The sequence below is a fragment of the Callorhinus ursinus genome, unplaced genomic scaffold (assembly GCF_003265705.2).
Source record: "Callorhinus ursinus isolate GAN/ISIS: 27379988/994484 unplaced genomic scaffold, GSC_fseal_2.0 scaffold126, whole genome shotgun sequence".
NCBI lineage: Eukaryota > Metazoa > Chordata > Mammalia > Carnivora > Otariidae > Callorhinus > Callorhinus ursinus.
The window spans coordinates 562,812-588,329 of NW_027397188.1; the positions used below are offsets into that span (position 1 = coordinate 562,812).

At 66.5% G+C, this 25,518-nt stretch overlaps 3 protein-coding genes across 15 annotated transcripts in view; 1 reads left to right on the forward strand and 2 right to left on the reverse strand.

Moving 5' to 3' along the window:
• The window catches only part of GPSM1 (G protein signaling modulator 1), a 29,130-nt gene extending 16,435 nt beyond the window's left edge, over window positions 1-12,695 (forward strand). For 2 of the 8 annotated variants that reach the window (XM_073890054.1, XM_025860193.2), the window contains exons 10-14: window positions 3,754-3,824; window positions 4,607-4,783; window positions 9,305-9,461; window positions 9,896-10,104; window positions 11,043-12,694. In XM_073890054.1, coding sequence (XP_073746155.1) covers window positions 3,754-3,824; window positions 4,607-4,783; window positions 9,305-9,461; window positions 9,896-10,104; window positions 11,043-11,249 — 821 coding nt within the window. In that variant the 3' untranslated portion in view covers window positions 11,250-12,694. Of the gene's footprint in view, window positions 1-1,927; window positions 2,191-3,753; window positions 3,825-4,606; window positions 4,784-9,304; window positions 9,462-9,895; window positions 10,105-11,042 lie in introns of those variants that run through there. The other 6 variants (XM_073890055.1, XM_073890056.1, XM_073890058.1 and 3 more) reach the window with 5 other exon arrangements.
• Window positions 12,696-14,828: 2,133 nt separating this feature from the next.
• DNLZ (DNL-type zinc finger) lies at window positions 14,829-16,702 on the reverse strand. The gene is made up of 3 exons (XM_025860141.2): window positions 16,368-16,702; window positions 15,820-15,959; window positions 14,829-15,075 (listed from the first exon to the last, which is right to left on the reverse strand). The coding sequence occupies exons 1-3, from the start codon at window positions 16,572-16,574 to the stop codon at window positions 14,907-14,909; spliced, it is 516 nt and encodes a 171-aa protein (XP_025715926.1). The 5' UTR covers window positions 16,575-16,702; the 3' UTR covers window positions 14,829-14,906.
• A 55-nt stretch (window positions 16,703-16,757) lies between these two features.
• On the reverse strand, window positions 16,758-25,013 carry CARD9 (caspase recruitment domain family member 9). 6 transcript variants are annotated; one of them, XM_073890099.1, is made up of 14 exons: window positions 24,805-25,013; window positions 23,318-23,515; window positions 23,004-23,141; window positions 22,138-22,442; window positions 21,884-22,063; window positions 21,584-21,727; window positions 21,150-21,275; window positions 19,697-19,771; window positions 19,097-19,138; window positions 18,840-18,885; window positions 18,165-18,320; window positions 17,537-17,613; window positions 17,084-17,160; window positions 16,758-16,995 (listed from the first exon to the last, which is right to left on the reverse strand). In XM_073890099.1, exons 2-14 carry the CDS (start codon window positions 23,499-23,501, stop codon window positions 16,896-16,898), a joined length of 1,650 nt encoding a protein of 549 aa, XP_073746200.1. In that variant the 5' UTR covers window positions 23,502-23,515; window positions 24,805-25,013; the 3' UTR covers window positions 16,758-16,895. The 6 variants fall into 6 exon arrangements, 5 of the variants coding, with proteins under 5 accessions (XP_073746200.1, XP_025715922.1, XP_073746201.1 ...); XM_025860137.2 differs by having other exon boundaries at window positions 19,580-19,771; window positions 24,805-25,009; XM_073890100.1 differs by lacking the exon at window positions 18,165-18,320 and having other exon boundaries at window positions 24,805-25,008.
• Between the last annotated feature and the right edge of the window lie 505 nt (window positions 25,014-25,518).

The following is a 25,518-nucleotide window of genomic DNA, read 5'->3' on the forward strand; positions in this document are numbered from 1 at the left end:
CAGTTTGTGGGTTAACTTTACCAGCCTTGCAGCCCCCATCCCAACAGAGACCCCAGAACGAGTCTGGGTGGACGTGGGCCCCTCCCTGCCACTGCTGCCTGGGCCTGGGTCAGTCCCCCAAGGTCTCCTGCTGTGCCATGCCCCTGCCCTCTCTGGTGAGGGGCCCAGGGTGGATGGGTTTGTCAGATGGAGGTCCCACTGCACCCATCTGGGACGCGGAAGCATGATCAGTTCATAAGCGGATGGAGCCAGCCCTGAGCCCTGGGGAGCTGGGCCTGGCTATCTTCTGTCCCACAGGGTATGGGCCGTCCGTGGACACTGTGTGGCCGCCGTAGCGGACTGGGATGTACAGACTGAACGTCTGAGCCACAGTTTCGGCTTCTGGCTCTGGCTAGAAGCCACAGTTTTGGCTTCGCCCAGTCCTGGCTAGCTGACCCCGTGATTTGACCCAGCTGTGCCCCATGGTCCTGGCCTGGGAACTGGGCCCACTGGTTGTCCTGAGGATAGTGCCTGGCAGGGATGAGGGCACTCCCTGGGGAGGGCTGAAGATGTGGGCGCCTCCCTGTCCCTCTGTGCACTCAGCACGCGGCCTGCAGCCCGTTTGCAGGCCAGGCCCCTGTGACACGCAGCTGAAGACAGGGCCCCCGGGGGTCCTAGCTGTCCTCACGTCTGTCCCTTCTCTGGCTGCTCCTGGCTCGACCTTCCGGGGCTTGCCAAGTGGGCCTGACCCTGGCTCTGCCCCTCCAGGCCCTGTGACTGTGGCTGGAGGTCTCTTTTCTTGAGCCCCGGTACCCAGAGTCTTGGGAGGGCAGCCGGGCGTGACGGTACCTGGGGAGCCACAGACAGGGCCCCACGTAATAAACAGGAAACTGCCTGCTCATCATCAGGCGGTGAGACTGGCCAAGGCGGACAGAGGAGACGAGTGTGTGGCAAACAGTAGTGAACGGATAACACGCTACAGGTGTTGGGGAAGAAGGAACAGCCGTGAGGCTGGGTGTGAGTGTGCGTGGGCCGTGTGGGGCCGCCGTCTCCGTCAGCTCGGGCTGCAGAACGGAGCACCGCACAACAGGCGGCTTAAAAACACGGGTATTTACTTCCGATGCTTCTGGAGGCTGGAGGTGTGAGAGCAGGGAGTCAGCAGGGTGGGGTCTGGGGTCGGAGGGAGCTCTGTGGTGTTTTCTTATAGGGGCACCCACCCCAACACTGGGGCACCCTCATGACCTCGACTCAACCCTGATCACTTTTCAAGGCCCCGCTTCCTAATGTTATCACGTTGCAGTTTGGGTCTTCGACATGGAATGTAGGAACACAAACATTCGGCCCATAGCAGTGACATCTGAGCAAAGGCTTGGAAGGGGAGGAGGGAGTGAGCCTGAACTTAAATGGAGGACAGCTGTGCAAAGGTCCTGGGGCTGGGTAAGCCTGGCTGGGAGGAGCAATGCAGGGGCGGGGGGGGGGCTCCTGTTCTGTGTAAGTCCCTCCCCATGCCAGGGGGCCCCTGCAGGGTGAACAGAGGAAGAAGATCTAACTCAGGCCCTGCGGGCATCTCTCTGGCCCCGCCCCAGCATGGACAGGGGGCAAAGGGAGCAGGGAGGCTGGCAAGGTGCTGCTCGGATCCCAGCAAGATGAGAAGGGGTCAGATTATGGGTCTGTTTTGGAGGTGGAGCTGCTGGGATTTGGGAAGAGATTGAAGGCAGGAAGGAGCTGGGGGACACAGCCAAGCAGTTAGAAAGCGGGTTTGCCCGCCTAAGTGGGACAAGCTGCACACGGGAGGGGCACATCGCGAGCCTGATAGGGCAGAAAGGAATGATGACGAGGGTGCTGGTCAGACTCAGGCGGGAGTGGGGTGGTGCTCAGGGAAGTTTCCAGACCTTGCCCTCTGGGGTGGGAGGGACGGGAAGTGCGCTAGCTCCAGCCTGAATGCCCCAGTGAGGGCAGCCCACTCTCCAGACAGAGGGTGCATTTAGCTCAGAGGGCCATGAGGGGGCCCGCCCCAGAGCCGGACACAAGCTGGGTCTCAGAGGGGCCTTTCAGCCTCCACTGCGGCCTGGGCCTGACTGTCCAGCCAGGCGGGGCCCAGCAGACAAGGTGGGGACATCGAATCAGGACCCCGGGTATCAGGGAGCAGCCAAGGAAGGGGGCGGTAGCCGGCCCGTGGCAGGAGATGGAACCAGCTTGTTGCTGGCTGTGGTGAGTAAAGGGGCCACGTACAGTGGCCTGCCCGTCCTGACAGGGCCACTCGGCTGTCCCCGGAACCAAGGTGCTCCTCCATTACTGCCCCAGCCGGGCGCCGCCCCCAGGCACCAGTCGGTGTGGGACGGATCCTACTGTTTCTTCAGAGCTGCCCTTCTCCAGTCCGGGGTGGGCTGGACGGTGCCGGGGTGGGTGCCCTTATGAGGAAACAAGCAGAGCGGAGCCCCCTCTGGGCCTGCTCCAGCTCATTCGGCCGCACAACACGGGGCCAGGCTGCGTGCTCGGAGACGGCGCTCCCTGGCTCGGCACCTGGGCAATGCTTGCTGGCCAGGGGCTGTGTGCAGGGGGCCGGGGCAGGCTTGGCACTAACCATGGCAGCTGAAGGGATGGGGGAGGGGCAGCGGACAGCCCCAGATCCTGGGCCCAGGGAGCCACCGGCCGCCGTCTCGGTCAGGCTGCTGCAGCTGTCCCCTCCCTGGATTCCCGGGACAGCCGCCACCGACGCCCTCCTCCGAGGACCACCGCTTTTCCACCCAAGGCCTCTAGAGAGTGGGGAACAGGGTGTGGCTTCCTCAGAACCCGGAGGCCAGGACAGGGAGAAGGGCTGGACACCTGCCCCGCTCGTAGGAAGCCCTGGGCGTTTGGTTTGGGCTGGCCTGAAGGACGCCCTGAACCAGCCCCTCTCCCTCCGGAGACCGTGTCTCGGGCAGCGGGTATGGGCCCGGGCTGGGGTCGGGGTGCCATGCTGAGGGCTCGCTGCCGCTATCTGCTGTGGGTGTCACACGTGGAGCTCAGCGCTGTGCTGGGGTGGCCACGGAGGGCCAGCGTTCCTCGCCATGCAGCCTGCAGGCGTCCACAGCACACCAGGCCCTGTAAGATGCTTCTCACGCATTCCCTCTGCATTGCTGGCGACAGGCCCACGGGTCCGGTCTGACTGGTCACTGAGCTTGAGGAAGGGTAGTGGGTCCAGGGTCCGGTGCTGCCAAGACAGGACCCCTGGAGCATCCGCCCACACCAGAGGCCTCGGTCGCTCCACCTGCCGCGTTTCCTTGCCTCGCACAGCCCCCCCTTTGCGCAAGGGCCCCTGGGGCACCCAGTGGGTGTGCAGCTGGAGGGGCGCTCGGCAGTGGGAGGACCTGGGCTGCCCATGTGCGTGTAGGTTGAGGGGTGAACGGAGTGCCACGGATCAGGGTCTGAGGCCCCATCTGCATGGAGGTAGGAAGGGCATTCCAGGAGAGGACTGCACAGAGGCCGGTGGGGAGGCCCCAGGCACGGGCAGGAGCTCAGACACTGGGCCTGTGGGCAGTTCCCAGGCCAGATCCCGCCCAGGCCCTAGAGGGTCTGCCCCGCTTCCACGCCTGACTGCTTGTCCAGTCGGGGGGTGTAAGGCCATGCAGACACCGCGTCTGCCTCCATCGGGGACCATGAGATGGGAAGTTCCCCTGCCACCCCCCAGAGTGCAGGCTGACAGCCTGACCCTTCCCGGAGAGCCCTGGCCCGGGCCAGCCCACCACTCGGCCAGGGGTCAGTGCCAGACTGACCGGGCCTGCTGTCTTCCAGGTGCCAGGCCCAAGAGGACACAGAGGCTGAGTGCAGAGACCTGGGGCCTGCTGAGGCTCCCCCTGGAGCAGGTGAGTGGGGCTCAGGGCGGGCGGCTGGGGCCCCTGGGGCCAGAGGGGCGGCCGCCTGCCGTTAGAAGCAGAGCGCGGCAGCGGGTTCTGGAGGCTGGTACAGTGCTGGCCAAGCTGCCCCTACCCACCCCGGCTCTTGTCTGTACCCATCCCCACCACGGGAGACCAACGTGCCCTCTGCAGCCTGAGACGCTGGACCAGCCATCGACCCCCAGAGAGGCCCCCACAAGGCCCTGTCCCCTCCCACTTCATCCCAGGGTCCCACCAGCTGTGTCCTTACACAGTGCAGACCCCCAAGTCCCCAGTGTGCTGGCGGCCCCCACTCCTGTCTGCTCCCTGCCCGCTCAGACTCTGCCCCGGGGGGGAGCAGCTAGGCCTCGGCAAACCCCAGCCAACTGGAAGCTGGGCAGGATAGGGCTCCAGGCCCACTCTCTACCTGCCAGAGGTGGGTGCTGTGTAGCCCTGGGGGAGTGAGCTAACCTCTCTGAGCCTCTGGGTCCTCCAGTGGGGCTGGGTTCGGTCGGGGGATCTGTTGGGGAACAAGGCTCAGGGCTGCCGTGGTCACTCATTGCTCAGCGTGGGGCCAGCCGTCTAGCTCCCAGCCCCTCCAGCACCCTGCCCTGCCTCTCCTCCCCACCCAGGCCCTCACCTCCTCCTGCCCCGACCCCTGAGTGCCTAGCTGTGTGTCTGTCGACAGGGCCCTGCATCCGCCAGCCCCCCTTAGGGTCCTGTGCCAGGGAGCAGACAGCCTCGCCCATGCCTGGCCTTCCTCCCCTCCCCAGGAGCAGAATGGAGACAGCCACCAGGTGGGGGAGTGGCGGGGGCCAGGCAGGGACGTGCTCCCTCTCCCCATGAGGAGCAGGAAGTACCAGGAGGGGCTGGAGGCTGCTGAGAGGCCCCGAGAGGGCAGCCACTCCCCGCTGGACAGCGCGGACGTCCGGGTGCAGGTGCCTCGCACGGTAGGCGACTTCTCGGGTGCCATCCTGTGCAGCAGCCCTGGGCCGGGCCGGGCCCCCCACCCCCCGGGGGCAGAGGCCATGGCCCTGTGCCGCCCCCAGTCCTGAGCGCAGGGCATTCGGTGCAGAGACAGCATGCCACCAGTTGCATCCGGCCTTGGCAAGGCCCAGGCACGGAGAAGCTGGACCGGAGGCCTCGCCGATGGGGTTCTGTAGCACAGCCTCAGGGGGGCGCAGGCCCTTGGGCCCGGCCGGCAGCCCTGTCCGGGTACACAGCATTCAGAGGTGGATGGACAGCCGGGGAGCTGGGGGAGGGAGGGATGGGCTGGGGGTCGGATTCAGACCGGTGGGACAGAGCAACGGGGGTCTCCGGCTCCTGGCAGGTTGTCCCCCTGCGGAAGCTGGCCAGGGTTTGGGAGGCCCAGCCAAGCCCAGGTTCAGAGGTCAGCCTAGAATCCCCCTTCCCCCCATGCAGAACACCTGGGTCCAAATCTCTGGGAATTAGTCTAAAAACAGTTTCCTCTGAGGGCTTAATGAGCACCTTCCCAGCCTTTGAGGAGCGTGGGCGCCGTGCTGGGTATTCTTAGCCCCAGATGTCTGCTGTGCACCCATCTTTCCCACGAGCCTAGGAGGGCCTCTGCCAACCCCATTTGACCCCGGCACGGCCCTCCAGCCTGCCAGCCAGGGTCCGTGTCCGTGGAGTGAGAGGTGACGAGAGGCCGCAGGAGAGTGGGGCTACTGCCCACACTGTGTGTTTGGGGCCCCCAGCCCTCAGGGCAGGGGCCTTGCCACCATCACACGGGGCTTTGGGGTCTGAGAAGGTGTGGCTGGGTGAGGTCAAGGGCCCCGGGAGCTCCTCCTGGGGCAGGACATGGGGAGTGGGGCTGGGTTCGCCCCAAAGGTCGGGGTCCACCCAGAAAGTGCCTGGTAGGGGAGGGTCCCAAACGCCAGGGAACCACAGCAGGCTTTGGAACAGGAAGGCCTTTTCCACGTGGTAACCTGGCCCTAGCCGCCTTGGCGGCGGGGGGTGGGGGGGTGTGCCTTCTGCCAAATGTGAATGGTAGCCAGTGCTCAGGCTTGCCACACGTCATGCCTTTACCGCAGTCCCAAGAGGGGAAACTGAGGCACAGGGCAGTGGAGAAGGTGGCCTGAGGGCACCCGGCTTGGAACGGTGGAGCTGGGGTTCCAGGGCCGGGGTTAGCTCCTGGAGCCCCAGCTCTGCTCCTCGGAGATGTAGCAGGGCTCCGGGCCAGGGGGGCGCCTGTGGAGGAAATTCCTATGGCAGAGTGCCAAGGCGGGCCACAGCTGGAGGCCTGGACCCCAGTGGCAGACTGGTCCCCCTGCCCTGAAGACATTGGCCCGGCTCCCTGCTGTCGGAACTGCGGGCTGGCCCTCCTCCCAGGGCTCCGAGCTCCCTGTAGGAGCGGGGCCCAGAGTGCCCTGGGGGCTCCGCATCCCCATCCCGTCCTCGCCTCCTGCTGAGGCTCCTAGCCAGTTCCCCCGACACCCCAGGGCCGGCCCCCACTGGGCCCCCAGCCAGCCTGAGGAGGGTTGTCCTGGGGGCCGGCCAGAGGCCGAGGCTCCACAGACCGCCCAGTGCCTGGAAGGGACCCCGTGGCGAACGGCAGGGGCGGGGAGGGCGCCGTGGGCAGTGGTGGCCCCTGGGGCCGCTGTGTGGGGAGTGGCTGCACGACCCGTGCCCGTGGGAGAGGCCAGCATCCTTCTGGCTTCTTGGGGGGGGCTGTGGCGGCCCCGGTCTCGGGAGTCGGGGCTGAAGAAAGAGGCCGCTTCTCCTGGGCTGACCCAGCTTTGGAAGGAAGCCGGGCCCCTGTCAGCAGGAACAGTGCTCCCCAGACAGGTTCCATCGCCCTCGCCCCTCTGGCCTGACCACCCGTGGGCCGGAGCAGGAGCCCTCCGCGCTGGAAATAGTCTCTGAACGTTTACAGAGCGTGTGCGTGCGCGTCTGTGCCTCGTGCATGAGTGTGCGCCCGCCGGAGCGAGGGAGTGCAGTGGGGGGGCCGGGGCGGGGATGGCGCCCCCCCCCGGGGGGGCCTATTTAAGCACTGAGATGACAGGGACGGCACAGCCCACACGGCCGGGCTCGGGGACAGTGAGTGGTGCGCAGTACCTGGCCCCTGCTGCTGGAGGGGAGCTGCGGATCCAGCGTGAGTGTGGGGCCCCGGGCATGGGGAGGCTCGGGGAGCACTCGGGCCGTGTGAAGCTGGATGGGGCGGGGGGGTGGGGCGGAGCAGAGCTGTCCTCCTGGGGCTGTCAGGGTGGGCTCCAGCACCTCTGCTCCAGCCCAGCTGTCTCCCCCAGGCAGGCAGGGGTGCGAGGAGTTGGCGAGACCCAGGGCTGGAAGTCCTGCAGGCCAGAAGGAGCCCGAGTCAGGGGGCAAAGGAGAGTCTGGGACCCAGGGTGGCAGCCTACACGAGGGGAGCAGGGCCTCACCCTGCACACCTGTGGCCTCAGCCCCACATCCCCCCCAAACGAGGGAAGCCCCAGCCCTTCACAGGTGGCCCAGACAGCTCTGCTCTGGGGCCCTCTCTGCCCCACCCCAGCTACAGGGGTGATGAGGCCAGGAGAAGCTTCTGGGCAAACAGCACCTACTTCAGCTCCTTGAGCCCCGAGCTCAGCCCAGGGGAGGTTGGAGGAGTGTGGGTGCCCATGTGTCTAGAGGAGAGGAGCCCCAGGGCTACACCTTTTCCAGGAGGGCCCTGGCTCCATTCACCTGGCCCACAGTCCACCTGGGGTCCCCTGCAGTGGGTGGTGCTGTGCTTACCCCCACCCTTGGCTGAGCCTAGGGCCCCAAGGGACCAGTGAACAGACCTTGACCTTCTGGGGAGGCACCTGCACAGCCCCCACCAGGGCAGGGCTGATGCTCAGCCCTGAGCACCCCGCCAAGTGCAGCCCCCACCCCCACCAGGGCCCCTTTGCACTCAGCACCAGCTTTCAGTTTGCTCCGGGCTCCGCAGGACAGCAGAGCCCTGAGTTGGGGGGATCTTGAACTACCCCAGCCTTGGCTCTGGGCCTGCCCTGGGGGGACAGGGGTGGGGTCTCTGTCCTCTGAGCTGCCAGCTGCTGGCCCAGCTCATGGCCCGGGCTGTGTCGGGACCACCCACTCAGCTGCCCCTCCCTGGGTCACTCTTGGCCTTCGGGGACCGTGCCGCCCTGGGGGCCTAGGCTGGGCCTGTCTGGGGGGGGGGGTCCCCAGCCTGCCCCTTGCTTCCTTGTGGCCTTGGAGGTGTGCAGGCTCCCTGGCCCCAGTATCCACCTCTGCAGCGGGCTGGTAAGGGGTCGTCAGGAGATCTGGGACCTAGCCAGCAGAGAGGTGGACAGGCCAGGGCTGGGCAGGGGGCACTGGCATCAGAGGGGAGGTGAAGGTGGCCTCTGGAAGCTGCCCCATCCACCAGTCAGCCCTCAGGGCCCTGGACCAGACATGGTGAGGCTGGTGGGGGGACCAGCCGTGGCCCTCCCCTCCAGCCTCCCCTCCTATGGATGTGTAAACTGAGGCCCAGAGGGGGAGTGTGTTTGCCAGTTGGGACTCAGCCAGGTCCAGTGGCCTGGTCTCCCACTTCCCGTTCCCCCCTCCCTCTGAGAACCACCGTCCCCTCCCATGATGGTCCCATCAGTGGGGTTTGCCTAGACCCAGCAGGTGGCCCCTGGGTCAGCCCTCACCACCACCCAGGCTGCACACTGATGGCATCTCCCAGAGTCTCTGTGCTCCCAGTGTGTCCAGGCTCTGCCCCCCAGCCACCCAGAGCAGACCCTGGGCACCTCAGCCAGCATGCAGAGGGAGAGGCTGGGGGATGTTGGCACCTTCTCTTTAGCCTGAACACCCCACACCCGGGGTCCTGGCCGCCACACATCTGTCCTCTGGGCCTGCCCACGGGTCTGGCACCCAAACCCCAGAAGAGGTGGGACTAGGGTAGAACACAGGAGCCCTCACCTCCCCCAACTGTGGCTCCTTGCCTTTGGCGATATGACTTGACTTTGCTGGCCCCGGATCCCTCACCACCACTTGCCAGGGCCCTGGCACAGACCACTGTAACACGTAAAACAGGCAGCAGGGCTTCCTGCCTACAGGGTCTAGTCACGCACTCACTACTGGTTGATTTGTCCATTTGGCAGACACCGGTGAGTGCTGTGGTGGGTGCCTGGGCCCCAGAAGGGCAGGCCCAGGTGGAGCTCATGGCAGCGGCTGACACAAGTGTGTGACAGAGTCCCACGGGGCAGGGGCTGGGGGGTGTGGGGCGCAGGGACGCTGCTGGGAAGCGGGCTGGGCGGGGAGCACTCCAGGAGGGCAAGGAGGGGTTGGGTAGCAGGGTGTGGGAGGACAGTGGAGGCCTGGACAGGGCTGATGCTGGGAGAAGGCTGGGCAGGTGGGGCGAGGGTCCTGACCTTATCCCCGGCTGAGCAGCTCCCTCAGTGGGGTCCGGGGGTCGAGGGCCTGGTGACCAGAGCCGCGCCACTGTGGCTGGGCCAGAGCCGGTGCTGACTGCTGCTGCCCACCCACTCCCCCAGAGCATCCCTCGGGCCCCATCCTCTGACGAAGAGTGCTTCTTTGACCTGCTGAGCAAGTTCCAGAGCAGCCGAATGGACGACCAGCGCTGTCCCCTGGAGGAGGGCCAGCCCGGGGCCGCCGAGGCCACAGCTGCCCCCACCCCGGAGGAGAGGGTCGGTGAGTATCCCCCGTGGAGCTCTTGTCTTTGCCTCGCTCCCTCCCTGCCCTGCACCGTGCCCCTGGGAGCCCTTGCTTCTGGGGGGCGGGGCACACCAGCTGCAGAAGTGCCCCTTGTCACCACCTCGTCCCCCGCCTCGCCCAAAGCTGCATCCTGGGAAGCATGTCATCACCCCCGCCCTCCAGAACATACCGTATCAGGGTGCATGGCGGGCTCGGGGCAGGCGTTGGGAAGCCAGGCCTTCCTCCCGTCACCGAGCAGTCCCTGGGGGTGCGCGTGGGGCCTGCAACAGGGACAACCTTGGGCAGCTGGGGTCTGGGGCCAGCAGAGACACCCCTGGGACTCCCATGCCCCTGGGCAGCGTGGAGGGCGGGGCTGGGCTCAGGCTGACCCAGCCCGTGGGGGGCCCCCTCCCTCGACCTTGCCCCCACAGCCCAGCCCTCGCTGACGGCATCCCCGCAGACCGAGGAGCTCCTGGACCTCATTGCCAGCTCCCAGGGCCGCCGGCTGGACGACCAGCGGGCCAGCGTGGGCAGCCTGCCTGGGCTGCGTGTCACCCACAGCAACCTGGGCCGTCTGCGCGGGGACGGAGACCCACAGGAGCCGGGGGACGAGTTCTTCAACATGCTCATCAAGTGCCAGGTGGGCCTGCAGCTGGGGACGCTGGGGGCTCTCACCGCGCGCCCCCCGTGCCCACCCCTGCCCCGAGGCCGCTGGTGGAGGCTCCTCACGCCCGTGGCGGCCTCTGGCCCGTCCGTCTCAGGCTGGCTCCGCCGGTGCCCCCAGGTGCCCCCCGGGTGCTCAGACCTGAGGCCCCTTCCTGGGCCCCCCCTCCCGAAAGCCCTCCTCATCGGGCAGGAGCTCCAGCAGGGGGGCGCCGTCGTGGTGGGGTCTGGCCCCCTGCCCCCCCAGGCAGGGCAAGACGGCAGAGGGGTTTCAGGGACCCCGTGAAAGGCTGCAGGAGAAGCCGTGGCCTGGCTCACACGGGACGGTGCAGTTTCCAGATGTGACCTTTATTCCCACAGAGCAGAGGAAAGCGCGGCCCTGGGCGAGTCTGAAAAGCCTCAAAAGCAGCCCCTGGAGAGAACCCCCGAGCCCCTGGCCCATATGCCCGCACGCTCCAGCAGCTGCACCAGCTCCCAGCCCTCTGCTCCAGACCCTGCTCGGAAGCCCAAAGGCCCCCCCGGCCCCCTGGCCTGATGGCCTGATGGGGGCCCCGGGGAGCTCCGCGCCTCAGGCTCAGGGAGCTGCGGCCCCCAGTCCTGCCCCCGGGGCTCCTGAACACATCCCTGTCAGGTGGTGTTGGGCACAGTACGGAAGGCCGGCCAGCAGCCCCGTGCCCCGGGCCCGCTCACCCGGTGCCTGGCGGTTACTCAGCCCTCCCTCCCGGGGTGGCCTGCGCAGAGGCTCCGAGCACTGCCCGCGGAGCTGATCTTACCGGTAGTTGCAGGGAGAGCGGCTCGCTGGCCAGCAGCCCCTGCCTGGGTGTTATCCCTGAGACCACTGGGCCCACGTGCTAGGCCGGCCCTCCAAGGCGGGGGAGGCCCAAGCTGCCCACCCACGTGTCTGTGTCCGCCCAGTCCTCCAGGATCGATGACCAGCGCTGCCCGCCTCCTGACGTGCTGCCCCGCGGCCCCACCATGCCTGACGAGGACTTCTTCAGCCTCATCCAGAGGGTGCAGGCCAAGCGGATGGATGAGCAGCGGGTGGACCTCGCCGGGAGCCCCGAGCAGGAGGTGGGCGGGAGCCCCGAGCCCCGGCAGCCGTGCCAGTCTGGTGCCAGCTAAGATCCTGCAGCCACGGCCAGGCTGGCCCCAGCCCTACTCGTGGCCTCGGGGCCGGGGGGCACACCGTCCTCTGTGATGCCCACGGCCCCGCGAGAAGCCCATTCCTCTGGAGGCCATGGCTGACGGCAGACCCTCTGGCCCTTCCCACTGTGGCAGATGCTGGGCACACAGCCCCCACGCTGTCCCCCTCCCAGGGTGGCAGGCTCAGGCTTTGGCTGCCCCGGCGGGTGGGCATGCCTCTGTCCTGGACCAGCTCTCAGGTGGGACACGGCTTTCTGCAGGCCTGCCCGGCCCGGCCTTCTCCCGGCGCCCTCCCCGCCCCCTCCCTGCCCCAGGTCCAGCCTGCAGCTTGTTGGTGCAGACCCTCCATGGCCTCTCCCTGCCCCGCCCAGCTCCATCCCTCCATCCTGCCCAGCAAATGTGAGAACTGCTGCCTCCCCTAAGCCCCCAAAGGCCGCTCTGAAGCCTTTGCTCTGCGGTCTGCCAGCGACATGGACGTTTCTTTCCTCCCAGAGGGGGTCCCAGGGATGACAGAGCAGACACACTTGCCCCAGTCCCAGGCCCCTCCCCCCCCCACCGCTGCCTCTGGGCTGGAGAAGGTAGAAGCCTGTGTCAGAAAGCCTGGAGCCTGATGAGGCAGTGCATGCAGGCCAGCTGCCCCCACGCACGGTCGCTGGGCCCTGGCACTCGGCCCCCAGCCCCAGCTGGAGCCCAGTCCTGAGCAGGGAGGCAAGGGGAAGGGTGGGGATGAGCCGTGACACCCCTCAACTCCAAGCCCCGAAGCCCAGGGACAGAACAGTCCTGGTCTGGAATGCCAGCCAGCAACGAGGTCTGCTCCCCGACCACACCAGGGCCAGGGGCGGCCGGCAGAAGCTTGGGGGGGTTCAGCGCAGCTCAACCCTGGGTCCCCAAATGAGCACTTCCCAGCCCTCAGCTGGGAAGATGACATCACTGCCTTCTCCTGTGCGGAAGGTCCAGCCCCCACACGTCGTCAGCCCACGGGATTGGGCAGGAGACTGCCTTGGCTCGCCACCAGCCCTCTGGCGAGCCCCTGGCCCCGTGCCACGACCCCACAGCCCCCAGGGCGTGGAGGGGCACCTCCTCCTCAGGTGGTGCCCCAGCTGGGCTCCTTGGTCTTTCTCTGAGGCTCTCCAAGCGTGGGGAGGCGGCTGGACCCCCACCCCGCAGTTCAACCTGGGGGCCCTGGGCCTGCTGCGACCATGCTCTGAAGGGTGTGGGTGGGAGCCCGGGGGCGGGGTCAGAGGCCAGAACACAGGCTTCTCCTGGGCCGCCCCACATACTTGAATGTACATGCATATTTATTGCTCATGCGTGTTTGCCATGCTGTCAGTGGGTCCTTTCCAACCCAAGAGGTACATTTTTTTTCTTTTTCCCAAAAAAATAAAGTCTGCCAAGTGAATGCTGTCAGAATTAGTGCTAAGGATGAGGGGATGTTGGTCCTTTGGGGGGCCCCAGGTGACTGACCTTACCTGGGTAAGCAAGCCTGCAGCGTGCAAAGGGCCTGGGGCCACCACCTGCTCTAAGCCCCCCGCAATGGCACCAGCCAGCCACTTGGCGACAGGTTGGTTCTGTTGTTTTCAGCCCTGGGAGTGGCTGTCTGTCCTAACTGGACAAAGTCACACATTGTCCAGGCGCGCACTTGCCTTTCCAGGCCTGACTCCTCACGGGCTGCAGACCTGTGGCCCACCTGCCTGGGACCTGCTCGGGGCCCCGGAGCAAGGGAGGTGTAGAGTGCCCATGACCTCACAGCCCTGGCACCACCAGCCGATGAGTGCAATGGAGCCGTCTACAAAGAGAGGGAGCACACCCCCAAGCAGACACCCCAACCCCACAGCTGCTCTGTGGCACTGTGTCCCCAGGAGGACAGATGCGGGGCCTGGGAAGCAGGCACGGCAGGGGGTGCCTCACCTCACTTGTGGTGACCTGCTCGGCCTGGAGCACCCCACCTGACCGCAGGAGGCTGCACAGCAGGGTAGGGGTGGGGGGTCGGGAGAGGGGCATGGGGAGGGCAAAAGCTGGTCAGAAGGGAGGTCTGCAGGTAGGGGCTGCAGTTGGGACACGCCCGCACAGGGAGGCACCCCCAGGGGCCCCGGGAGGCTGTCACTAAATCCCCCAACCCAACAGTTCTCGGTGCTTTGGGAATCCTGGCGCTCTGAGAAGGCTCTGCAGGTAAGCACCACAGGGTGCCACGTTGCCTCTCTATGGCTCCAGGAGCTGTGGTTTTCTTGGGAAGCAACGGCGTGAACCACCTCAGTGGCTCTGGGAGTAGGGACCCCCCCTTGTTGGCTGGTACCTGTCCATGGGGTGCATTCATGGGTGAGTCTTTCACTATCTCTAGGCACTAACCCCAAGAGGGGCAACCCCTCCGGGGTCAGCAGAGCCTGGACATCAAGCATCAGAATACAGGAAATAGAAATATGGTCTCCACCCATGTCCACAGCCCGGGCCTCAGTTTCCCCATCTGTGATGAGCGGGATTGGCCGGGGCCGCCGTCCTCTGTCCAGCTCTGCACTGTCAGGTCCGGTGAGGACCTGGGGACAGTGAGGTGGTCAGGCGCAGGGGCTGGCTCAGCCTCCAGGCCGACAGTCTCCGCAAATGGCACGGGAGGCTCTGAGGCGGAATAATAGGCGGTTGTTAGCCAGGGAAAGACGGGGGGTAATCAAGTCAAAGCACCCAGTGCCCGCGCCCAGGAGAACAACAGCAGAGCCCGGGGCGCTGACGCAGGGCAGCAGTCAGCTCGGATCCTGCCAGGAGCTGCGAGACCGTGGCTGGTGATTAATAGTGAAGGTCACGCTTCCGCAAATACACGCGCTCCCATAAACACAGGAACATCCTGAGCAGGCCGTCAAACAAGGCTGGGAGACAAACCGCATGCCCCTGGGGGGAGGGCACCACGTGGGGCACGCGGCCCACCGTGACTCCCACCCCCCTCGCCACGGCGGCCACCCAGCCCCGCTGTGGCCACAGGGAGCTGCCGGATTTGCTGACTCCGTTTGGCCGGCAGCCAAGGGTCAGGGCCGAGGGCGGCACTGGCTCACCAGCGCTGTCCAGGAGGTGTCGGGGGAAGGCAGGGGGCACAGGAGAAAGGGGGATCTGTAGGAGCTCCCCGTGTCTGGCCAGAGGAACAGGACCCACGGTGGGTGCTGCCCCCAAGGAAGAACAGTGGCTGATCGGCCATGCCTTCCAGGCACCCGCCCCAGACCCAGCAAGACCGGAGCCCTGGCCTGCAGAGCACGTCCACGCCGCCCCACACCTGTGCCACACCTTGTCTTCCTGCCCTTCCTCCTGACAGGGGGTCCCATTAGCATCTTCATCTAATGGGAAGGTGCAAGTTCAGAGGGGCAGAGGGACCGCTCAGAGCTACCGGCCACAGCGGGGGTTGGGGGCTCAGAGTCTGTCCAGCCTCCCCACACAGACACAGCCGTGAGCGGCAAGTACAGGGCCCGTCCTCTGTGCAGAGCGACAGCGCAGCACCAGGACCAGCACCTGGCGGAGGCTCCTCGGAATCATTCTGACTCCGGAACCAGGGACAACAAGAAGGCCCCAGGCCCCACCATCTCCGGGTGATGTGTTTATTGATAGAAAACAGGCCAGCCCGGAAGAGCCGAAGAATCTTCTGGAAGGGAGACGACAGAGTCAGCTGGGCTCCATCTTGCCAGGATGAGTGGGGTCCTGGTCCTCACCCCCTTCTGGAGCAGTGGTGGATTTGGGGTTCCCGGCAGCCTCTAAAACCAGCTCTAGAGCCCCCTCGCCAGCCACTCGGCACACCTTCTCCCCTCTGGCCGCCAGGATTTCTTCAATATTCCTGAGAGAGAGGGCATCATGACGCCCTCAGCCCCGAGCCCATCCTGCACCTTGGGTCTTCAAGTGCACCCAAGGGCACCCCAGGGCCGGGCTGGAGCCGGAGCGTGGGGCCCCACGCTGGTGTGGCCATGAGGCCCCCGCACGCTGACCTCGTGAACCCTTCAGAGCCCCCAGAGGCAGCTGCTATTACTAACCCAGTCTCAAGGGACAGAGCCCCTCAGAAGTCCCACAGAACGGCCCAGGGCCACCGGCCAGGAGGCTCCGGCCCACGAGGGGTACACACTCCGCCTCACTCACACCCCCAGTCTGGTGTGATGACCGACCAGCCAGCGCGGGCAGAGAACGCGCGTGACGCGCTAGGGCCCTGCTCTGGAGCTGACACTCTGCACCTCTGTGGGGACCAAGCAGCCACACGACAGAAGGGAGTCTGTGCTGCAGGACTCAGCCCAGCGTGCCCCTCACTTCGGGGGCGGCCTGGAGCCCGGACACGGACAGGCCAGCGGTGAGGGCAGAGGTCCGGCAGCGAAGCAGGACCACAGGGGGCTGGTCCCATCCCCACCCGCGTCGTCTGCGGTTTTCCCGAAACTCAAACCTAACAGCCCCTCCTGTACACCCAAGGCTGGGGAGGCGGGCTCCACGAGCCTCCCGACAGGAAGGGAGCCACGCGGACGCGGGCTGGGGCCCCAACCCTGCAGGCCAGCCCCGGGCATGGGCTTGTCCCCCCACCCTGCCCACGGGGCCTCACCTCTTCCCGCCCAGGTCTGAGAACCAGCCCAGGTTGTCGGCGATGACGTGGTGCTTCTGGCAGCCGGGGCAGGTAACGATGACAACTCCCCGGTGGTAGGCCAGTTTGGAGATGCGCTTGGAGGACCGGCTCCCACACACCTGGGGGACACCCGAGGCCCCGGTGACGCCTGTGCCTGGTCCCGCCCCTCAGGAGGACCCCGCCCCATCTGAGGATTAACTCCACCCCGGGGCAGGGCCTCCTCCTCCTCCTCGACAGCCTACCTACCCCTGTGTGCCGGGCCCACCCCCGAGGCCAGCTCCACCCCTCCCCCGGAAAGGCCCCGCCCCCGAGGCCAGCTCCGCCCCTCTCCCGGAAAGGCCCCGCCCCCGAGGCCAGCTCCGCCCCTCTCCCGAGGCCAGCTCCGCCCCTCTCCCGAGGCCAGCTCCACCCCTCTCCCGAGGCCAGCTCCACCCCCTCCATACTGTCCTCGGCGCTCGGGGAGCCTCTTCCCGCGGCGCCGGCCGGCACCAGATGCGGACCCAGCTTCGCACCCGTCGCACGCTCACCTTGCAAGTGTAGACAAGCTGGTAGTGCGCGGCCCCGGGCCCCGGCTCCGAGCTCAAACTCCGCCAGCCCCAGACTCTGGCCCCGGTCTGCCTTCTCCCCGCAGCCCCCGGACCGCCCCCGCGTCCCCACAACCACCTCAGGCCCGGCCCCTGGGCACGCACGCAGCTTAGTAGCGGCGGCACGCGGCTCAGCGCAGCCCACAGCATCCCGCCCTCCGACCTCGGCTGCCCCGCCCCGCCCCGCGCGGCTGAAGCCGTGCCGCCGCCATCTTGGAAGCGGGCACGCGGCGTAAACGGCCCTTTCCGGCTTCCGTCCGCCGGCTGGCGGACCGGGCTCTGCTGCCCCCTGCGGGCGGGAGGTGCGCGCGCGGCTGGGACGGGTACGCGGGAGCGAGGCCAGCGGAGGCCACGGTACGGGGACCCCGGTCGTTTATTTATGGAACTGCATTTGACACCCCTGCACGCAGAGCTAGAGCACGCGTGTGCGAGTCCCGGCGCGTGCTCCCGGCGCCCCTCCGGCTGGGCCGGCTAGGAGCCCTCGGTGTCCGTGTTGTCACTGCCCGTGGTGTTGTCCCAGTCCACCTCGCCCTGCCTCGAGCCGTGCTGCATCTTCCTGAGGGCGCGCTTCCTGCAGGGCGAGCGCGTGTCCGCTGGGCCGCCGCGCCCCCTCCGCGGCCAGCCTTCCCGGAGCCCGCCCGCGGCCGCCCCCCGCGCACCTGCGGTAGTTCTCGAAGCTCTCCTTGAGGCGCCGCCGCTCCTTCTCCGGGGGCTCCCCGCCGCTCAGGCCCGCGTCCTGCGGGAGGAGGGAGGCTCAGGCTCCTGCGACCGCACACCGCGTGCGGTCCGGCCCCTCGGAGGTCAGGACGGCGCCGGCACGCAGCCAGCCTGCCCGCGCTCCAAGCCCGTGCTCCGGCCACGGTGCCCTGGGGCCTCGGAAGACAGGCTTTCCGGGCCGCCGCGTCCTGCGCACTCCCCCTGCCCGCTGCCTCAACCAAGAAGGGGGGACTCGGCTTCCTGTTCCAAACAGTGCACCCCAAGAGCGCACGGGCAGAGACCCTTGCCATCACCCCCCGGCATCCCGGTTGGGCAGTCAGCCTTCCTGGGCTCGGTCACAGGGAGGGCCAGGCCAGCGGCGCCCTAGGGCAGCAGGGACCCCAGGGCAGCCTTACGTTGGAAGTCAGTGGAAGCTGCTCCTCCTGCAGAGCCACAAAGGGCTGCTGCGGGCTGCTCCTGTTGGCCGGGCCGCCTAGAACAGAGAATTAGGCCTGTCGGTCCTACCCAGCTGCTGGGACCACGCCTAGCATGGCCAACACCTGGCCACCTCCTGTCCCCTGAAGCTGCCGGGCCAGTCCTGCATCATCTCCCGGGCTCACTTCAACCCCAAGAGGCCTCCCATTGTGTAGACAAGAGGACTGGAGCTCCCGACTCCCTCTGGGCAGGCAGAGGCTGCTGGAAGCCCACCAGGCAGTGCCACACCATCGAACTCTGCTCCCGGGTGGGGGCTGGGGCACTGCAGCAGGTGGGAGCAGAACATTCCAAGCTATCTGGTCCCCTCAAAATTTGCCCCGGGCTCAGGACCCTCAGACAGAAGGTGCTCTGATGGGCTGGCTCCCCTAAACTGGCCAGGATGGGAGACTGGACATCTAGTCTCACGGACATCACAGGGCGAGAGACCCAGACCCAGGTCTCTCCCTGAGGCTGGCACCTTCCCTTCCTCGGCCTCTGACCCAGAAGCCCGCCCCAGCTCCTTCAAGGGGCCACGCCACCCCTGGGTTGGGCTCCCAGGGTCTCCCCTACCATTCACTGCCTGCTGGGTCCTGCCCGCCTGTCCGCATGGTGGGCTCCGTGGCCTGAAGCTCAGGTCTCTGGGCAGCGTTAGACTGACCTGCTCCCTCACTTCTGCACCAGCTGGTCCTCTTTTGCCTCCCTTGGAGGCTGGCGGCAGGCCTGAGGCTAAGGAGGTCTGTCTGGTTTCCCACGCCACCTCCCTGCCCGGACCTCCCCACCTCCCCTCTGACAGCCACCTTCAGAGTGAGCCCCTCAACCCCTTGCCACCCCTCGTCACCCCTCAGGCCATCTCCCTGCCACCTCTGCCTGGCCCGGAGACACGCCCCTTCCCCACTCTGTTTGCACCTCCCACACTTGCTGGCCGACTTCCCCTGCCCCCTGCCCAAGAGGAAGCTCAGGGAAAGCAGGACGCCTCAGCCCTGCACTCCTGGGCCCAGAGTGGGCTCTGATGGAGGGACGCGCTCTCAACATCAGAGCTGGGGCATAGGCCCCACACACGGCTCTTGTTGGCTTGCTGGGGAGCCTGGGGGGTTACTCGTCCCTCCAAGCCTCAGTGTCCCCATCTGTAAAGTAGGGTTGTGAAAGATCAGTGGCACAGAGCTCTACCCTGCCAGGACTGGCGCCAACTCAGGTGACAAGGTGGCCTTGACCAGACTCGTCCGTGAGAAGCTGCCCCCTCCTCACCTTTGTCTGAGAGCTGGACGGCCTCCAGGTCCAGGGGGAGTGAGAGCTTCCAGGGAGAGAGACGGGCATCCAGTTAGACTGCCACCCTCCAGGAACCCACCCAACTTGCCGCGCTGTTCCTCAGAGACCTGGCAGGAAGGCCCGCCCCAAGGGCCAGACGGCAGCCAGCCCGCCCAGGTGAGGCCTGGGAGGAGAGCAGCTGGCTCAGCTCCCGCAGGGGACGGTGGCCTGAAGCCCACCCTGAGGCTCACACTCACCTCCTGGGAGTTCCTGGGTGAGCTGTCCTCCAGGTCAGAGCTCTGTGGTCACAGAAGAGGGTCGGTCAGCAGACTGTGGGGAAGCCCAGCCACCCCCAGGGCCTGGGGTGGGGTGGGGCTTGGTGAGGGGTCCCCGGCCAGCCCCTGTCCTCAGGCCCCTCTCCAGCCCACGGTTGGCCCTGGCCCCTGCCCAGAACACCCCTCCCTCCCCCTCCTGACACCCAGAGTGGCCTGCGGAGGAGGGCCCCTTACAGAGGCCAGAAGGGGCTCGGGAAGGCCTGCGACCAGCCCAGGGTCACCCTGGAGCAATAGCCGAGCCAGGCCTGGACCTGGGCTGCCTGGTGTCCCCTCCTCTGGGCTCTGGTGTCTCTGGGGACACACTTGCCCCTGAGGGCCAGTGCCCTGCACTCTACTGTGGCAGGGCTGCAGCTCTGACCAGCGTGCACAACAAAGGCCCCCCCAGCCAGCCCCTGGGAGGCCCACCAGGATGAGCGTGTCCAGCTGCTGCCGCTTGAGCCTGCCCTCCACGGCCAGCAGCTGGCCCTCACACTGGAAGAGCTGGAGTTGTAGCTCGTCTGCCTTCTCGGCCAGCTCCCGGACCTGCTTCCGCAGCGCGTCCTTCTCCTGCAGGCTTCGCGAGTGCTGTGCGTGCAGTTCCTCCCGCGTGGTGATGGCCTGTGGGGACGGCACAGGGCAGGCTCTGTCTGGGAGCTGGGCGGCCGCTGGGAGACCTCAGGCCGCCCCCGCCTCTCAGCCCGTGGTCAGTGTGTGCAGGAGCAGTAAGCGTTCCAAAGGACTCCCAGAACGTGAAGATAAAGCCTCAGGCCCCAATCCCAGAATAGCCCCTGCCGTCCCTGCGCCCTCCCCCAGTCCTCCAGCCCAGTGCATGGCCGGCACGGGCTCACGCCCTTCACACGGCTTTTATCAGTCTGCCGTGTGACTTGGCATCAAGAACACGGTTGTTACTGGCCATGTCATGTGCTTTACTGCGCCCATCCCCTCCACGCTCTCCGGCCAGACCACACCTGAGGACACAACTCTGACCCACACCGAGTGGCCCGCTGGGAGCCTGCCCGCTGCCTGGAGGCTATAACCCACGTGCCCTGGAGCCCTCGGCCCCAAACGGCCAGGACTTGATGAATCACTGAGAATCGCCTTCATTTGTGTCCCTGCTTCCGACTCAGGACCCACCGGAGAGAATCCTAGCCGCTCACTTGGGCTGCCCGGCCCCAGCGTCCCTGGCTGGTGGCCTGCCTTTGGTGGCTACCGCGCTCTCCCCTCCTCTGCCTGCCCCGAGGGAAGGTGGCAGCCGGGCCCCCTGTTCTGGTCGTGCTGCTTCCCTCAAGGCAGGCCCCGCGCACGGGGAGGCTTTCCGACGTGGGACTGCGGGGCCAGAGGCTCCGAACGCAGGCTGCCAGTCCCCTCCGGACGGGCGCCGAAGCGCTGGCCATAACCTGAGCAGAAAGGACCCCGCGTGACGTGGCGGGAAGGTGGTGGAAAGCAGTGATGGGGACACAGTCCAGACGGGCTTCCGCCTCGGGGCCCCAGGAGCGCAGCCAGCCAGCCAAAGTGCCAGTGGTGTTTGAAGTTAAAAGAGCTGTTGGCTGGGGCGCCTGGTGGCTCCATCGGGTGAGCGTCCCACTCCTGATTTTGGCTCAGGTCATGGTCTTGGGGGTGGTGAGATCGAGCCCCACTCAGCGGGGAGTCTGCTCAGGATTCTCTCTCCCTCTGCCCCTCCCCACCACACGCGCTCTCTCTTGCTCTCTCTAAAATAAATAAATCTTTAAAAAAATAAAAAAGCTATTTACAAGCGAGACAGCTTCTGTTTTTATAAGACAAAAATGCAACTATACATATATTGAAAAGAATCTGAAGGTACAACCCGCCAGTGGAATAGTTTTCCTGGCAGTGGGAGAAGGGGTCACCTTCACGATTGTTCACATTTTTCAAGGAGCTCTCAGACAAGTGCCCTCCCCCAAAAGGGCAAAGGGCAAGGCGCCGCGGCTCGGGGGAACGCGCCCCACCCTGGGGTGGGAGGTGGCGAGGTGCCTACCTGGTCCCTCTCGATGGCCACCTCCTCCATCTGCTGCAGGATGGCCTCGATGCGGTCCTTGTACATCTTGGAGTCCTTCCGGAGGGCCAGGCACTGCAGCTCGAACATCTCTTTCTCCTCCACGCACTACGGGAGTCAGCAGCTAGCCCCCACCCCCCGTTCTGGCCCCTGGTCAGTCAGGCCCAGTGGAGGGAGGGGGAGGCTGCTTGAGCCCCGGGGTCCCTGCCAACCCTGCACTTCCAGACCAGAGCCTGGGCCTGCCCATCCTGGGGGAGTACGGGCCAGGAGTGGGGGGAGGAGGCCAAGCGCCTGCACCTCCAGGGAGGGGTGAAGTTGGAGGGTGCGTTCCAGGGGCTGCGTGCACACAGGGCAGTCCCCCAGCCCACCCGGCCTGGCCTGGCCCAGGCGGAAGCCCACCCGCCCCGGCGGCGTACCCGGGCACGCAGAGCCTCGCCCTGCCGTAGGTCCTTGCGCAGAGAGAGGATGGTGTTGGCTTGCTCCTGGTGCTCCTGCAGTGCCTGTCGCCAGTCCTCCTCCAGCACCTGGATGTAGGGACTGCTCTTGTCTGGCTTCCCCTCCTGTGGGTGGGTGGTGAAGGGGAGAGAGTGGCAGAGAAGCAGCTAGACTTGAGGGGACCCTGCTGTTGGCACCAGCATCCTGCCAGGCCCCTCCAGCTCCCATGAGCACTCACCCCGCCTGCGCGGCGGCCCCTGGCCCCCGCACGTGCGCCTCACCTGCACGGTGGCCTCCAGCTCCCGCACGCGCGACTGCAGCAGTGTCTTCTCCTGCTGCAGTTCCCACATCAGCTCCTGGCTGGGCCGCTGCTCCATGGCGTGCCTGAGCTTCAGCGTGTGCTTGCGCTCCACCCTGCAGTCATCCTCCGCCTTCATGAGGCTGTGCTTTAGCCGCTCAATCTGCGGGGAGACCCCGTCAGCCGGCCAGCCTCGCCCCACGCCCCGCCACCCTCCAGCCACGGGTGCCAGGGCACCTCCAGCTGCAAGTCGCGGCTGCGCATGAGCGCGGCGCCCTTCTCCTCGCTCTGGCGGGCCAGGCGCATGGCCAGGTCATAGTTTTCATCCTTGCAACGCTTGAGCTCACGGCTGCCCGCCTCACATTCCTCCTTGAGCCGCTGCACGCGCTCCTGGTGCTTGCGGAGCAGGCTGTCCTTCACCCGCAGCTCCTTGATGAGGTCGTCCTTGGAGCTCAGCAGCTGGGTCAGGTCCTGCACTTTCCTCTGCAGCTTCAGCACCTCGCTCATCAGCAGCTGTGTCAGGCCCGACTCCCCGGATGCGTCTGCAGACAGCTAGGCCGCGTCAGAGGGCCCGCCCGGCCCTCGGCTGCCCTGCCGCACCCCCTCCTGGGCTCCAGGCTTGAGGACCGGCCACCGCACTGCAGGAGGCTCGGGGCCCGGCCGAGGGGCCGCCCAAAGGTGCTGGTGCTCCCCTTCGAGGAAGCAGGCAGAGCTCCTGACTCACCTGCGGCCCCGTCCCCGGCCCACCCTCAGGACAGCAGCCGTGAGGCCAGGCACCCTCCCCCTTCGGCTCATTTTGTCATGATCTTGATTGTGAGGTAAGAGGACATGCAGGAAAGTGTGGCTTCGCCTGTTGCTGGGGCCAGCAGACACCCGTCCTTCCAGGAGCCGAAGCTTTGGTGGGGTCAGAGGGGTTCTGACCCAGGAACCCATGGGGGCCTCTGTCCCCCACCCCAGTATGGGTCTGCCTTCCTCCAGCAGCGAGAGAAGGAGCAGGGCAGAGCTGCGGCCATCCAGTGTGCCCCTTCCACCTCCTTTTGTCCCCAGTTTATCCATCAGGAGGCCAGCCATTAGCAGCCTGCCTGCGGGGTCCCAGGCCTCACCGATGATCATGGAGAAGACACGGGTGGGCTCCTTGCCCGTGACCTTCTTGTAGAGCTGTGGGTAGTAGAGCTCCAGGCTCTCAAGGAAGGCCACGTAGCCCTTGTGGCCGGTCCGCTGCAGGATGTCCAGGAGCACGCCTGAAACCCACAGGACCTGGCTGGGGCCGTGGCCATCCTGCCCACCCGCCCTGGGCTCTCCCCGGGGCCTCTGCTGTGCACGGAAGCACCACTGCTCCCAGCAGGAGGGACAAGGTATGGGGTGCTGGGGAGTGCCCGTTCCCGTGCCTGAAGCTCCTGCATGAGGCGGCACTGACCGACTTTCCGCTTGCGGATGACTAGGTTGGGGTCACTGAGCACCTGCTCCTCGTCGTCGGGGTTCAGCACCTTGCACTGCCTCAGGTAGGGTGTGATGCGCGAGGGGTCGATGACAGAGATGAGCTTCACGCGGAAGCTCTCCAGAGCATTCCAGCACTGGTCTTCGTTCTCGTAGTCTGACATGGCGGTGGCCGCGGCTGCGGGTGGTGGGAGAGCCGCTGGGAGGGGTTGTCCAGGACAGGGGTGCGGCCTCACCTGCCCCGGCCCTCCCTCCTCGGTGCTGGCCCTGTGACCTGGGGCACCAGCTCAGCCAGGGCGGCCCTCCCTGGGCCCTGCTACCCGCCGGCCCTCCCCCCCCTCCATGGGCTTTCCCTGTCCGTGGGTCGCCCTGATGAGAGTCGGGGGAGACGTGGAGGGCTCCAGGGATGGGTGGCGTCTGAGAACACTGCACGAGCCACATACTGGCCCTGCTCTGGACCCTGCACTCCCCATCCCGGAAGCGTGGGGCTGGCAGGCCACCACCTCCTACCCACTGGCAGGGCCCCCCAGGCACGTGTGGGTAGGCAGGCACCCAGGCTGGGGCGGCAAGCCTGGGGCAGTGACCCACCCGCCCACGCGTGCGCGCCAGACAGGGCTGTGGGGGACTTCCTCCTTCCTGGACGTGGCAGCCGCTCAGAGCTTAGCCCCACTGCCCCCTCCTTCCGGCGGCCAGCTGGTGGTGCAACAGTGGCACAGGCGGCTCGCTCGGGAAGGGTGACTGTGGACCGCCCACAGGAGAGCCAGGCCCGCCGCATCCGGAGGCCCGCCCCAGCGCCGTTCTGGCGCCCTCTGCAGGCTCTCAGGTCCTGGGCACCAGCCACCGTGGGGCTCTTCTCCCTTCCCAGACGAAGCCTGTTCCCATGCACTCAGGCTCCCCAACAAGGGGGCCATCCGTGTCGGGACCACCCAGTGCTGCTCCCTTCCACCAGTGGGGGTGGGAACCACTCTCTTGAGGCCTGGGCCAAACCAGAAGCCTCCTCCTGGTGGCGGGGACGGAGACGCTGACCCACCGCCACCTCAGAGCACCCTCAGCCGGTGTGGGAACGTGGTTTCCAGCCCAGAGGGGCTAGACCACGCTCCCAGAGGTCCAGGTGGCAGCAGGCAGGGTCTTTGCAGGAGTTTCTCTGACTTCCCATGGCCCTTGGTCATCCCATCCAGCCAGAGACACACACTAGCACTCAGTGGATGGCCCTTGGAATGTTCAGCCTGCTCCCTGCCTCTCCCGCCTAAAATCCACAAGTCCCACACCTGACACCCTGCTGTTAAGTCCATTGAGACGAACAAGCAGGTACCACGTGGCTGTGAAAGTGGATAGGCAGAAGAGTTGAGGCCACTTACTGCCCTTCTGGGGTAAGTGCCCCAGAACCTGGCTCCCTGCCCCAGGAGCCCTGAGCAGAGACACAGGTGTCTTCCTGGCACCTTCAGAAAGGGCAGCAGCCCCGCCTACCTCAGGGTCCCGGAGAGGCACCTGCACGGTGGGACACTGGTCAGCCTGGGCCAGCCCGATCCGATGAACAGGAGGAGGTGCTGCTGGCTGGCTGGCAGAGCCCGGGAGGAAAGCTGTGCACTTCCTGATGGTGCTGTGCTGGTTAGCTCCACGGAGCCCGGCAGGTCCTGCCCAAGGGAGCCAGTCCCTGGGCCTGCCTTCTGATTCGTCTGCCTGGCAGGGCCCGGGAGGCGGGGCGGAGGAAAGTGGAAGTCTTGCTCAGAGGCCTGGAGGCCCAGCCCTGCGCCCACTAAGTGGAAGTGTGAGCAAAGACCCTCCCCGGAGCTGGAGGAGGTCAGTGCACTGTCCAGTCTGCTCTGGCCTGGACACGGGCTTCCGGAGGCTTCTCCAGCAGGGGTCGGCTGGGGACCAGCAATGCAGGCAGCCTGCAAGGTGCAGGTGGGGATCCCAGGGCTTTGGGCCCAACTCTGGGCTCTCCGCCAGGGGCCCACACACGCAGCTGGCCAGCAAGGGGCCTTGATCACATGAGGGTTGCAGTGTAGCATCCAGAGGGCACGTGGCTGGAGAGGCCGCTGCGGCCCCCAAAAGGCCAGGGGCTTGGCCACGCTTGCCCCACAGGGCCACCAGCCCGCACCACAGCTAGCCCAGCACACCCCCGCCCTTCCGGGAAGAGTCTCCCCTCAGCAAGCTCTCTCCGCCCAGGACACACGGGAC

Coding starts and splice junctions, on each gene's coding strand:
- DNLZ (XM_025860141.2), bottom strand. CDS start 16,574: ATGCTGTGGGCTGCGCTGAGCCGCGTGCCGCCGCTACTAAGCTGCGTG. Junction 15,960..16,367: donor AGCTTGTCTACACTTGCAAG/GTGAGCGTGCGA, acceptor GGTGTCCCCCAG/GTGTGTGGGAGCCGGTCCTC. Junction 15,076..15,819: donor TCAGACCTGGGCGGGAAGAG/GTGAGGCCCCGT, acceptor CCTCTCTCTCAG/GAATATTGAAGAAATCCTGG.
- CARD9 (XM_025860137.2), bottom strand. CDS start 23,501: ATGTCAGACTACGAGAACGAAGACCAGTGCTGGAATGCTCTGGAGAGC. Junction 21,728..21,883: donor AGCTGGAGGCCACCGTGCAG/GTGAGGCGCACG, acceptor ACCCACCCACAG/GAGGGGAAGCCAGACAAGAG. Junction 18,886..19,096: donor CACCCAGGAACTCCCAGGAG/GTGAGTGTGAGC, acceptor TCTCCCTGGAAG/CTCTCACTCCCCCTGGACCT.